Source organism: Marmota monax, unplaced genomic scaffold (assembly GCF_021218885.2).
Source record: "Marmota monax isolate L192 unplaced genomic scaffold, Marmota_monax_Labrador192_F-V1.1 WCK01_AAM20220418_F8-fsc00174, whole genome shotgun sequence".
Taxonomy (NCBI): Eukaryota; Metazoa; Chordata; class Mammalia; order Rodentia; family Sciuridae; genus Marmota; species Marmota monax.
This window is the reverse complement of record NW_026694860.1, coordinates 2,622,961-2,636,136: the sequence shown is the minus strand read 5'-3', so window position 1 is coordinate 2,636,136 and position 13,176 is coordinate 2,622,961. Positions and strand designations below refer to the sequence as shown.

General features: G+C 37.7%; 1 protein-coding gene across 2 annotated transcripts in view; it reads right to left on the bottom strand.

Moving 5' to 3' along the window:
- Window positions 1–9,289, bottom strand: part of Kpna5 (karyopherin subunit alpha 5) — a 46,631-nt gene extending 37,342 nt beyond the window's left edge. The window contains exons 1-3 of one of the 2 annotated variants that reach the window (XM_046426439.2): window positions 9,106–9,289; window positions 8,333–8,411; window positions 3,226–3,359 (exon numbers count right to left, since the gene is read on the bottom strand). In XM_046426439.2, coding sequence (XP_046282395.1) covers window positions 3,226–3,354 — 129 coding nt within the window. In that variant the 5' untranslated portion in view covers window positions 3,355–3,359; window positions 8,333–8,411; window positions 9,106–9,289. The remainder of the gene's footprint in view (window positions 1–3,225; window positions 3,360–8,332; window positions 8,412–9,105) is intronic. The other variant, XM_046426438.2, reaches the window with a different exon arrangement.
- Window positions 9,290–13,176: the final 3,887 nt, after the last annotated feature.

Genomic DNA, 13,176 nt, shown 5'->3' with positions numbered 1-13,176 from the left:
AAAAGAAGTAGAAGGCAAGAAATAATGAAAATCAGAGCTGAAATTAATGAAGTGGAAACAAAAGAAACAATTGAAAAAATTGACAAAACTAAAAGTTGGTTCTTTGAAAAAATAAACAAAATCGACAGACCCTTAGCGATGCTAGCGAAGAGAAGAAGAGAGAGAACTCAAATTACTAGCATACGGGATGAAAAAGGCAATATCACAACAGACACTTCAGAAATACAGAAGATAATCAAAAACTATTTTGAATCCTTATACTCCAATAAATTCGAAGATAGTGAAGGCATAGATAAATTTCTTAAGTCATATGATCTGCCCAAATTGAGTCAGGAGGATATAGACAACCTAAACAGACCAATATCAATTGAGGAAATAGAAGAAACCATAAAAAGACTTCCAACTAAGAAAAGCCCAGGACGGGATGGGTATACAGCAGAATTTTACAAAACCTTTAAAGAAGAACTAATACCAATACTTTTCAAGCTACTTCAGGAAACAGAAAAGAAGGGAGAACTTTCAAATTCATTCTATGAGGCCAACATCACCCTGATACCTAAACCAGACAAAGACACTTCAAAGAAAGAAAACTACAGACCAATATCTCTAATGAACCTAGATGCAAAAATCCTCAATAAAATTCTGGCGAATCGGATACAAAAACATATCAAAAAAATTGTACATCATGATCAAGTAGGATTCATCCCTGGGATGCAAGGCTGGTTCAATATAAGGAAATCAATAAATGTTATTCACCACATCAATAGACTTAAAAATAAGAACCATGTGATCATCTCAATAGATGCGGAAAAAGCATTCGACAAAGTACAGCATCCCTTTATGTTCAAAACTCTAGAAAAACTAGGGATAACAGGAACATACCTCAATATTGTAAAAGCAATCTATGCTAAGGCTCATGCTAGCATCATTCTGAATGGAGAAAAACTGAAGGCATTCCCTCTAAAATCTGGAACAAGACAGGGATGCCCTCTCTCTCCACTTCTGTTCAACATAGTTCTCGAAACACTGGCCAGAGCAATTAGACAGAAGAAAGAAATTAAAGGCATCAAAATAGGAAAAGAAGAACTTAAATTATCACTATTTGCAGATGATATGATTCTATACCTAGCAGACCCAAAAGGCTCTACAAAGAAACTATTAGAGCTAATAAATGAATTCAGCAAAGTGGCAGGATATAAAATCAACACGCATAAATCAAAGGCATTCCTGTATATCAGCGACAAATCCTCTGAAATGGAAGTGAGGACAACCACTCTATTCAAAATATCTTCAAAAAAAATAAAATACTTGGGAATCAACCTAACAAAAGAGGTGAAAGACTTATACAATGAAAACTACAGAACCCTAAAGAGAGAAATAGAAGAAGATCTTAGAAGATGGAAAAATATACCCTGTTCATGGATAGGCAGAACTAACATCATCAAAATGGCGATATTACCAAAAGTTCTCTAAAGGTTTAATGCAATGCCAATCAAAATCCCAACGGCATTTCTTGTAGAAATAGAGAAAGCAATCATGAAATTCATATAGAAAAATAAAAGACCCAGAATAGCAAAAACAATGCTAAGCAGGAAGTGTGAATCAGGCGGTATAGCGATACCAGACTTCAAACTATACTACAGAGCAATAGTAACAAAAACAGCATGGTACTGGTACCAAAACAGGCGGGTGGACCAATGGTACAGAATAAAGGACACAGAAACCAATCCACAAAACTACAGCTATCTTATATTTGATAAAGGGGCTAAAAGCATGCAATGGAGGAAGGATAGCATCTTCAACAAATGGTGCTGGGAAAACTGGAAATCCATATGCAACAAAATGAAACTGAATCCCTTTCTCTCGCCATGCACAAAAGTGAATTCAAAATGGATCAAGGAGCTTGATATCAAATCAGAGACGCGCCGTCTGATAGAAGAAAAAGTTGGCTACGATCTACAGTCAGTGGGGTCGGGCTCCAAATTCCTCAATAGGACACCCATAGCACAAAAGTTAATAACTAGAATCAACAAATGGGACTTACTCAAACTAAAAAGTTTTTTCTCAGCAAAAGAAACAATAAGAGAGGTAAATAGGGAGCCTACACCCTGGGAACAAATCTTTACTCCTCACACTTCAGATAGAGCCCTAATATCCAGAGTATACAAAGAACTCAAAAAATTAGACAATAAGAGAACAAACAACCCAATCAACAAATGGGCCAAGGACCTGAACAGACACTTCTCAGAGGAGGACATACAGTCAATCAACAAGTACATGAAAAAATGCTCACCATCTCCAGCTGTCAGAGAAATGCAAATCAAAACCACCCTAAGATACCATCTCACTCCAGTAAGATTGGCAGCCATTATGAAGTCAAACAACAACAAGTGCTGGTGAGGATGTGGGGAAAAGGGTACAGTTGTTCATTGCTGGTGGGACTGCAAATTGGTGCAGCCAATTTGGAAAGCAGTATGGAGATTTCTTGGAAAGCTGGGAATGGAGCCACCATTTGACCCAGCTATTCCCCTGCTTGGTCTATTCCCTAAAGACCTAAAAAGAGCATGCTACAGGGACACTGCTACATCGATGTTCATAGCAGCACAGTTCACAATAGCAAGACTGTGGAACCAACCTAGATGCCCTTCAATAGACGAATGGATACAAAAAATGTGGCATTTATACACAATGGAGTATTACTCTGCATTAAAAAATGACAAAATCATAGAATTTACAGGGAAATGGATGGCATTAGAGCAGATTATGCTAAGTGAAGCTAGCCAATCCCTAAAAAACAAATGCCAAATGTATTCTTTGATATAAGGAGAGTAAATAAGATCAGAGTAGGGACGAAGAGCAGGAGAAGAAGATTAACATTTAACAGGGATGAGAGGTGGGAGGGAAAGGGAGAGAGAAGGGAAATTGCATGGTAATGGAAGGAGACCCTCAGGGTTATACAGTGGAGGGGGTAGAGAGAGAGGAGGGGAGGGGAGGGGAGAGGTGGGGAGGGGGGAGGGTGGAGGATGGGAAAGGCAGCGGAGCACAACAGACACTAGTATGGCAATATGTAAATCAATGGATGTGTAACTGATGTGGTTCTGCAATCTGTGTATGGGGTGAAGGTGGGAGTTCATAACCCACTTGAATCAAAGTGTGGAATATGATATGTCAAGAAATTAAAAAATAAATAAATAAATAAATAAATAAATATTTAAAAATACCGACCTGTTCTTCCCTTTTTTGTTTTCGAAGCTGTATTCCTTCTTCTTCTCTTCTTCTACGCATCTCTTGAGGATTTAGGGCTTTATTTTTATAACTTTTCATTCTGTAATTATCTTTCCCTGGACTAGCCATGGAATCTTAAAGAAAGAAAAAAAACCAGACATGGATAACTCTCAAAACAACATAAAACAACATAAGATATTTCCTCTAGAGCAACTAAATTCAGGCTCACGGATTACACAGATCTCAAAGATCATTCTGAAACTCATGTCCAAAGAGCAAAATGAGCAATATTTTAGGAATTACATGTTTGTCATAAGTTTGTTTTCTGTTACTTTACCAAAACACCTGAAGTCAGAGTAATTTATTTTAAAAGAGGTTTATTTAGTTCAAAATTATGGAGGCTGGGAAAGTACAGGAATCTGCGTGGCTTGTGGATAGGGCAAGAAGTTAGACATGTGCAGAGGGGAAGGGAACAAAGATGTTGACTAGCTCATAAGATCCACATTTATGAGAACTAATGCATTTCCACAACAAGACATTAATCCGTCTTAAAGGGCCCAACTCTGAACAATGACTGTTAAGTTGGCAAATTTCCAAATTGAGTTTTAACAGGGACAAATCATGTACAAATCATAACAGTATTAGACAAATAACAAATTTTAATCTAAATACAAAGTTATTACCCTTATTTCATTAAGATTCAACAACCTTCCTTACTCTCTTACCTCCCATGGTACTTTGACCTTTCTGAAGTAGGATGTATCTTACAATTGCTGTAAGTCAGGAAATAATAATGAACTATTTAGGTAATCAAAAAAGAAAAAAAAAAAAAAACACTTCTAAATTATAGCTTCTGACAAAATAAAGAAATAGCCAGCACTAAATAGTCTTATTTTCAATGAAATACAATAGCAGGATTCAATAAGCATACCTCAAATATTTACTGGGGTCTGGCTTCTTTCACTTACTTAAGGTACTGTCTTAAATTAAATACTAAGGCCATAAGCTTCATAACCTGAGTTATAACTACAATGTCAGTGCTCAGTCCTCCAGTAATAATTAGTTCTTTCTCAATATTTATATATTCTATCTTTAAAGTTTTGCTACAATTGTATTTCAAAATAGATATACTTAAGTATATATAAAAATATAATATAAAATTTTATATCTGAAGTATATGTACTACTATGAAATGGGCTGGGGCTGTAGCATGCCTAGCATGCATGAGGCACTGGGTTTGATCCTCAGCATCACATAAAAATAAATAAATAAAATTAAGGTATTCTGTCCCTCTCCAACTACAAAACAAATTTTTAAAAAAATAATAAAAAAAGAAATTTCATGTTTGAAGTATATGTACTACCTTTTACTTTTAAAAATGAATTGCATAAGTAAACATTACATTGATAGTTTGCTTTATCTGATATGAACACTAAAATAATGATACTGTATCGTATTCTGGATTTACATATGAAGAAAAATCAGTTTAAAGCAGTGTTCTCACTTAAGTTAAATATTAGAGATAGTTACTACCTAGTAGGTTACTCTGATGAATTCAGAGGCTAACAACTAGGCCTAACCAGATGATATTATCAATCAGCTTATGAAGTAAACACAAAAGGAGAAGCTGGCTTTTATCTGGCATCCCAGATACAGTAGACAGACTAATAAAGGAGAAGATTTTATTGTATAATAAAGTACAAAATACATATGCATTAAATCCTATAAGAACATCTTGAGGCACTCTGAACGGCTTCACTGTTATTCTATCTTGATGAGACAAATTCTCCAGGGAAGAGGATAAAAAGGAAAGAGAAGCAACAAGCATTTCAAACAGGACTATACACAAAAGCAATGTTTTCGGAAGAACCCTGGCATAGCCAGGTGCTGTGATGCTTGCCTATAATCCCAGCAACTCAGGAGGCTGAGACAGAAGGATTACAAGTTTGAGGCCAGCCTGGGCAACTTAGCGAGATCCTGTTTCAAAATTTAAAATTAAATAAATACAAATAATAAAATATCCCCAGTACAAATAAATAATAATGATAATAAAAAGAAGCCTTGTACAGCCTCAGAACAGGAAGAAATCCAGTGTACCTGAACAAAAGGATGCAAGAGAAAAGGGACAAGAAACAAAGCTTTAAGGGTAAAACATACGTGGTTCTTGAAATCCAGTTCGGAAATTTAGATTTGATCCTAAAGAATAAAATCAAAGAGATTAAGGAAAAAGTTGTCTCAAGTAGTACGGGGAGAGAAAAGAGAGATGCTGAAGACCTAAATTATATTACTAAAATAAAAATATAGAAGATAAGTTAGATTCCAGAAGTATTTCTGAAACAGATTCAGTAAGATTTAGAAGCCAAATTCAACAGATATGTAGTAAGGACTAAAAGGAATTGGAGTATGACTTCATAGTTTTTAAGCTTGAGCCATTTCAGTATTATGATAAAATAACCCAAAACAGGAAATAAACTTGAAGATCAAGAGGATCAAAGGAGTGGTTATTTTGTTTGCCTGCTTGTTTCTGAGGGAATAATGATGAATTCAGTTATTTTAAGTTCATTTTTACTATTCAGTAAAGATCACTTTGGCTTGTAGTTCTGTAAATTGAACAAATGCATAGTCATAAAACCATCACAGTCAAGACACAAAAGAGTTCCTTTACCCCTAAAAAAATTGCCTCATGCTGTTCCTATTAACCCTCTCCCTAGCCCAGCCACCATGCTTCATACTTGGGAACCACTGATTTGTTCTGTAGCTGTATACTTATGCTTTTCCCTGAATTATACATAAATGGAATTGTATAGCATTCAGTCTTCTGAATCCACCTCCTATTTGCATCATCCCTGTTATTGGCATTATTGTTAGTCTCTTCCTATTGCCAAGGAGCATTTCACTGTTGGGATATATCGCATAGCTATTTGGTTTTCAGCTGAAGGACATTTGATTTGTTTCCAGTTTTAGGAGGTTATAAATAAATCTGCTACAAAAATTCACATACAAGTGTTTCTGTAAACATAAGTTTTTTGACTCCTCTCAAGTAAATATTTAGGAGTAGAACTGAAGGATAATATGGTAAGTGTGTATTTCACTTTATAAGAAACTGCCAAACTGCTTTTCAAAGCTACAATAACATATTGCCTTCTCATTGGCAATATATGAGAAAGAGTTCCAAATGTTCTGCATTCTATCTCCACTTGGTATTGTCAAGACTGTTGGTATTGTTGTTAATTGTAGCCATTGTAATAATTATATACTGACTCTAGTACATACTTTGACATAGGTCCTTACTGATCATCTAATATCATGGAGAGTTATAAAAAAAAAATCATCAAAGGAGAACTCTTGAGGAAATTCACATTTTAGCAGAAAAACGGAGAAAACTTGAGGTCACCAGTAAAGTTTGACAAATTTCAGTAGTGATAGAGCTAGAGGTAGAATGGAATGGACTAATGATTTGAGAATGTGGGCTGTGGGTATAGATCAGTGGTAGAGTGTGTGCGTTAGCATATCCAGTGCCCCGGGTTCAATTCATAGCACCCAAGAAAAGAAGCTAGTTTGTGTCTTTGAAGTTAACCCCTGTGTATTCTGGAAATTAAAATGCATTTATATTTGACCAAAATTCCTTTTTAAAATATTTAATGGATTTTAGCAATATTGCATGCACTTGTAAGTAATCATCATTAGAAACTATTCAATCTTAACTTTTTAATAACGTTTAGTATTACTCTTATTATCTTATATATAAAGAAATCCTCTATCTCACTAAGAGCTTAAGCTCCAAAAGGAAAAAGAGAGATCAGAGTTTATTAAAGAGCAAACTAGGCCTCAACATTAGTTGCTGAAATATGACCAACAAGTGGAAAATATTGTAATGAGAATATTCATGGCAATAAATCTCTCAAGATATTTAGCACCTATATATATCACATTTTCTAGACCACCTCTAAGCTTTTTTGATCACACATCTTTACATATGATGTGCAAAATGTGTGTATTCATCCTCAATATTTATTTCTAAACACCTATTACTATGCTAATATGCTACCCCATCATAAAATTACAAAAAATTTTATTTTTTTAAAAAGGACATTTTTAGCTGGGTGCCATGGCAAACGCCTGCAATCCCAGTGGCTTGGGAGGCTGAGGCAGGAGGAGTTCAAAGCCAGCCCCAGCAACAGTGAGGCGCTAAGCAACTTGGTGAGACCCTGTCTCTAAATAAAATACAAAATAGAGCTGGGGATGTGCCTCAGTGGTCTACTGCCCTAAGTTTAATCTCCAGTACCCTCCCCCAAAAGGGAAATTTTTAAAAAGATGGTTCTAATGTTTTCTTTCCACATTTAATTGGATCATTTTGTGTCCCCAAACCGGTACTACCACACACACGCAATCTAGATGCTACTTCTGAGACCGCTAACCTAGACAACCAGACTAAAACATTTAACAGAAATGTTTCAATATAAATTTGTTATCCAAATAAAATATAGCCCCCAAATTCATATATCACTTTTCCCTTTTTCTTCTATAGTATGCTTCTTACTTAATGCCTGCGTTTTCTTGTCTTGCTTTAAATGTGATGTGAAGGCCAAGGAAAATAATCTCTAAAGATGTCCCATCCAATGAAATTGTTTTATTCACAGGAAAATACAATTTAAAAGACTGATTCAAAAGCTGGGGGCATTTGAGGATGGGGTTGTGGCTCAGCGATAGATCACTTGCCTGGCATGTGTGAGGCCCTGGATTCGAATCTCAGCAACACATATAAATAAATAAAATAAAGGTCCATCAACAACTTAAAACAATCATTCTTAAAAAAAAAAAAAAAAGCTGGGGCATTATAAGTTTAAATATATATTAAAAAAAGTTGTACAATCACGTTAAATTTGCAAAACAAGAGAAATTTTTTTCACTCATAAGCTTAATTTTTTACCCAGTTCTTAGCAAAATCATGTTTAAGTTAAGCAAATAATTAGAATCTGAACTTAGTATTTTCTTTTTTTCTGATATCTGTCAATTGAATTTTTCCTGCTAGTAAAGACTTCATTTCCACGTATCTGACCTTCCCACTAGAAAAATTACAAAACTGTACAAAGAGCTAAGCACCCACCTGACGCCCCTACAACCAAACAGGCAGTACTTAGTTCTGAAGACAGAGGCGTTCCTTGCTCGCCAGGAAATCCTCTTTCCTATAAAACACGAGTCATTATTGAGTACCGAAATTGCGAGACGAAGTCACAAGTCTTTTATCTTTCTTCGATGTATTCAAAACGGTCAAGAGTTAATGTCAGTTCCATATTTTTGAAGTACCACCGGCGTTTAATGCTTTCAAATCCTTACACGCATTATCGATTAAACACTATTAAATTTTTCATCTTGGAACGGAGACGTGTGGAACCCTGGACTGAGCGCTCTCAGGCCAGCAGGTACAAGAAGGGCAGCTGGAGGAGGTAGAACTGCTTCACGTAGGTAACCCGAGGATCCAGTCTCTTGCAGTGTGGCATTTCCATAAACTCCCAGCCACTGGTTACCAGGTGTGAGCAGCCACGTTTGGCAAGACTACGTACTGAGAAGAACCACCCAGAAACAGTGAGCGATTGAGGTGTGACGATCAGATCCGCTGCCTAAAGCTCCTTCCAAGGACCAGCCTGGCTGTCAGAAAGAATCTCTCATGGCGCTTTCTAATCTACAAGGGAAAGTCGGGCTGCCACGCCCCCACGACTGCTGTCACCCTCTGGAAAATCTGAGAAACACCCTGTTAGGGCCAGGTCCAGAACCCTTCGCAAGGAAACGAGTCAATAAAAACAGTGGCCACAGAACTAATGGAATTCAAAAGGACCAAGCCTGGATTTCCCCAAACTGGCCTGTGTCACTCCCACTTACCCATTAATGTGATATTCTCCGGTGCCCTGACTCCAGTGCGGGCGGAGATAAGGTCGGCTTCAGGTAACAGAGTGGCGGTCGTTCCTAACCTAGCGCGAGCTTAGCGACCCGGTTCGCATTCCAAGATGGCGGCCACCTGAGCCCCTTCCCCGAGACCCCGAGGCTTGGCTCCCAGAAGCCCTTGCGCTCGGCGGCGGCGGCGGCGGCGGTGGTGGAGGCGTGGCCGCACAGACTAGCAGAGGGGCGGGGTGAAGTGCACGCCTCAGCCACGCCCACTCAAGGAGAAGCGGCCTGACGGAAACCTAGGGTTCTTCATGCTTGTGGTGACCAGGCTGTGTGCTACTGTCCCTAGCTTAATACGTGTTAAGGAGGAGAGCTCTGATTCATTCATTAATTCATTCATTCACCTATCCATCCTTCAACCTAGTATTGACTGAAAGCCTAATCTGTGCCAGCCACTGTTTTAGGTATTGGGGATCCAGTACTAAAAGCAAAACGGACGGCAAAAATTCTCAGCCGCATGAAATTTACACCGTGTCTTTCACCTTCATGAACTTCTTCCTATATGCTCATTTGTTTCAAGCTTCTTAATTGACCATTCATATATAATCTGGGGTTCTATAATATCTGCAAGGTTTTGACAAATATGTAATCACTGATGTATGTAATGAATAGTAATTCCAGATAAAATGCTCTAGAAATCTATCCCAAATACACAGCCCTTAACCCACCCTGTAGATTAAAAACCAGTATTGAAAACAGACTAAATTCTAGATGTGATGCTAGGCACAAAATTCACAAGATAAATAGCAATAATTCCTATCCTGAAGACATTTGCAATATTTTAGGAGGGTGAAGGGGAACATGACAAATTGTTAGGTTTACCAAGTTCAACAGTTGAAAAATAAGCAAATTATTTAACTGTGCTTATGTGTGGCTGAGAAACAAAGAGAGCTGCTTGATTGACAAACGAAACCTGGGCAGGGCTTTTGAAGTATTAATAGGATTTTATCTACCTTAATCTCTTAGCAACTCTCCCCCTTTTCTATTTCCTTTTTCTGCTCCCTCCAGAGAAACAAAATACACAGACCTGGTAATTGCCTCATCATAAAACTGTTGTGACTACATTTCATCCAGTAGAATAATCTCCCCACTTCAAGATCCATAACTTAATTATATCTGCAAATTCTTGTCATTTTAGATTTGGAGAGGCAGAGAAATGTAAATGTACATGTTCAATCTACCACATTTACCCACAAAATCCCCAGAATACTTTTTTTAAAAAAAATAAACTGTTCATCATCAGATCATGCATCCATCTTTAAAGAAAAGTGGACAACACAACACCATGTCCCTGAATGCCCCCTATCAATTCCCCCAAACCTTCCCAAATTATGGAAACAATGACAGTAACTGGGCTAAATATGTCTAAATGCCTATTATCACACAGAACACAGGCTCACCCTTTTTCTTATACCCTGAGAACTAGGGCAAGTTAATGTTATCTGTATACAGTTATTTTCTTGTTTTAACTTCAGGACTGTTGCTCCTTGGGAAGCTGGTCACACAAACAAACTAAACAAGCTAATACTGATTATATTACTGCTTCTACAGGGTAACATATAAAACCCCTTTTTCAGTGGTGACTGAGGTAGAACTGAAGGCACTGTGGAAAGGACACATATCATTCGTCCCACTGGTCACCGCTGAACAAAAAACTGAGGGAGAAGAGGCACTGCTTGGCAAAGCACCTTCAGGGACAGGTGCTATCTGTTCAGTCTGTCACTTCTGGATCTTCCCTTTAAGCATTTATCAATAAAATTAGGCTTATATCTATCAATAGGTGGCCCATTCAGGACGATCTTTCTTCCTAAGAGACACTGGTGGTAAGATCAATGTAGTATGGCCCATACTTAAAGGGCCAGTAACAGATACTAGAAAAAGAAACTCAGAAACAGTGAAGCAGAGGAACCCTGAAACCATGGCTGACAGACGGGAACCTTTAAAACAGACAGATCTGCTCATACAGAATTTCTTCCACTTACAGTACATCTGACAGCTCAACTCCAACTGCAAGACTGTATAATTTGAAAAGCTATTCAAAGCCAGATTGTTACAGTAAAATATTATCCTTTTCTTAGGCTTATAAGTATAGGTGGCCCTTTCTTCACCTCACTTTACTCTGACAGACCAACTCCAATTGTAAGTTTGTACAAAAAAGAAACAGACAACCAGAAAGGATCTGACTGACAGATGGGAACCTTTTAAAGACCAGCCAAGAACTTTCCCAAGAGACTACTCATAAAATCAACATGTCTTAAAAGAGGTAGTAACAGACACAAACAAAAACATAGACATATAGGAGGAATTCCCAAATTCAAGACCAACAAACCAATGAGAACCTAGAACAGACCTGAAATAAGTGAATATCTCTAGGTTCTCAAGTCCTGCTTGACCATGTCTCCTACACCTGTGGCATCACAGATGTCCCCACAGAGAGGGATCAGATGTTCTCATGAAGAGGAACCAGATGTGTGGAATCGAGGGTCTCAATGCCTGAGGAAATCACCAGTTGGCCAACGATGTGGCTACTTTACTAAGTTCAGTTTCCTTTTTTTTCAAAGTGGCCCAAGATGGAGCAACCCTACAATTCAGGAGAGAAGGAAGGCTGGGGTTTCTGATGCAGAAAAAGCTCAGGCAACTGCTGGGAGAGTCTCTCAGTCCCTCCCCTTACTCACAGGAATAGTTCCTCTGATTTCACCTGAGGCAGACTTTCCTAATTCCTGCAATTGGCCCTCAACAAGTTCTCCAACCACCTTGCATCCTCAGCACATGGAAGTGGGGCTGCTTGGAGAGTCAGGCGTGCCCAAGAAATAGAGGTTGCTGTTGAGTTCCATCTGGGTTGCCAAATTTTTTACTAAAAGTTCAGTCCTTGTCCTCAATGCCAACCTAACAATGAGGACACAGTTTTGAGAAAAAGGGAAAAGAAGTTTTATTGCTTTGGTATCAATGGAGAAACACAGAGGACTCCTGTCCCAGAGGCTATGATTCTGTCCCTCAAGGGGAGCAGGGGACTTTTAAAGAGGTGATTCAAAAACTACATTTCATGTGTTCTGTCCAGAGTTGTAATTCATTTGTTAATTTGGGAGCTCTTTTGGTGCCACCCACAAAAATCTGAATTACTGCATCCCTGAGGTGGTGTATACTCAAGGACAGATGGGAAAGAAAGGTAATCCTATTTCCTATGAGATAAGGAGGAGGAAGGGATTGGAGAGGTGTAGAAGAAAGGAAGAAAAACATGTTCTTTTAAAAATAAGTCACAGTGGCAGAGCACTAAGGCTATATTCAAAGCATAAAATGGACCACTGTTACAAACCTATCCTGCTGCCCTGGCACAACTAGGCTTTGGATATGACATAATGTATCCACCTATTTAAATATCCCAGTAACTTTCTTAAGGTCTTACAATGATCTGATCACTATGTACAACTCTGGCTTTATCTTGTAATTATTCTTTTCTATAGCACATTTTGCTCTAATTCCAAAGTGTTTTGACTGTAGCCTTAAAACTTCATTGTTATCATTTTATCTGACTAAAATGTTCGCATGTTGTTGATGGGTTTGTTCATCTGCACCCTCCCCTCCTCACAGAGACCTAACATTAATTTCTCTTTAAGCCAATTTTAGTTATCTTCATAGCAGTTGTCAAGATTAGTTTATTACTTATTTATCTTCTATGACTCACCAGAATGTAAACATTAATTGTTCCGGATGTTGTGTATTTTGGTTACTGCTGCAGCTCTACTTTCAAAATGCCTTTCCCCCCATATTTTAAAAATTAGTATAGAATGACTTTTTAAGGTACAGCTTTTTAATATTTGTTGAATATTAAAAAGACAAATATTAGCTATGGGTGATATTTTAACAATGAGGAAAAAAATCTTAGTTATTCTCCAAAACTGTGGTACACATTTTTTAGCTTGACACCTACACAGACCGTTTATTGATACTAGACTAGAGGACTACTCTAGACAATGAGTAAGTTAGGCTCCTATTTGCTTTAAGACCCAC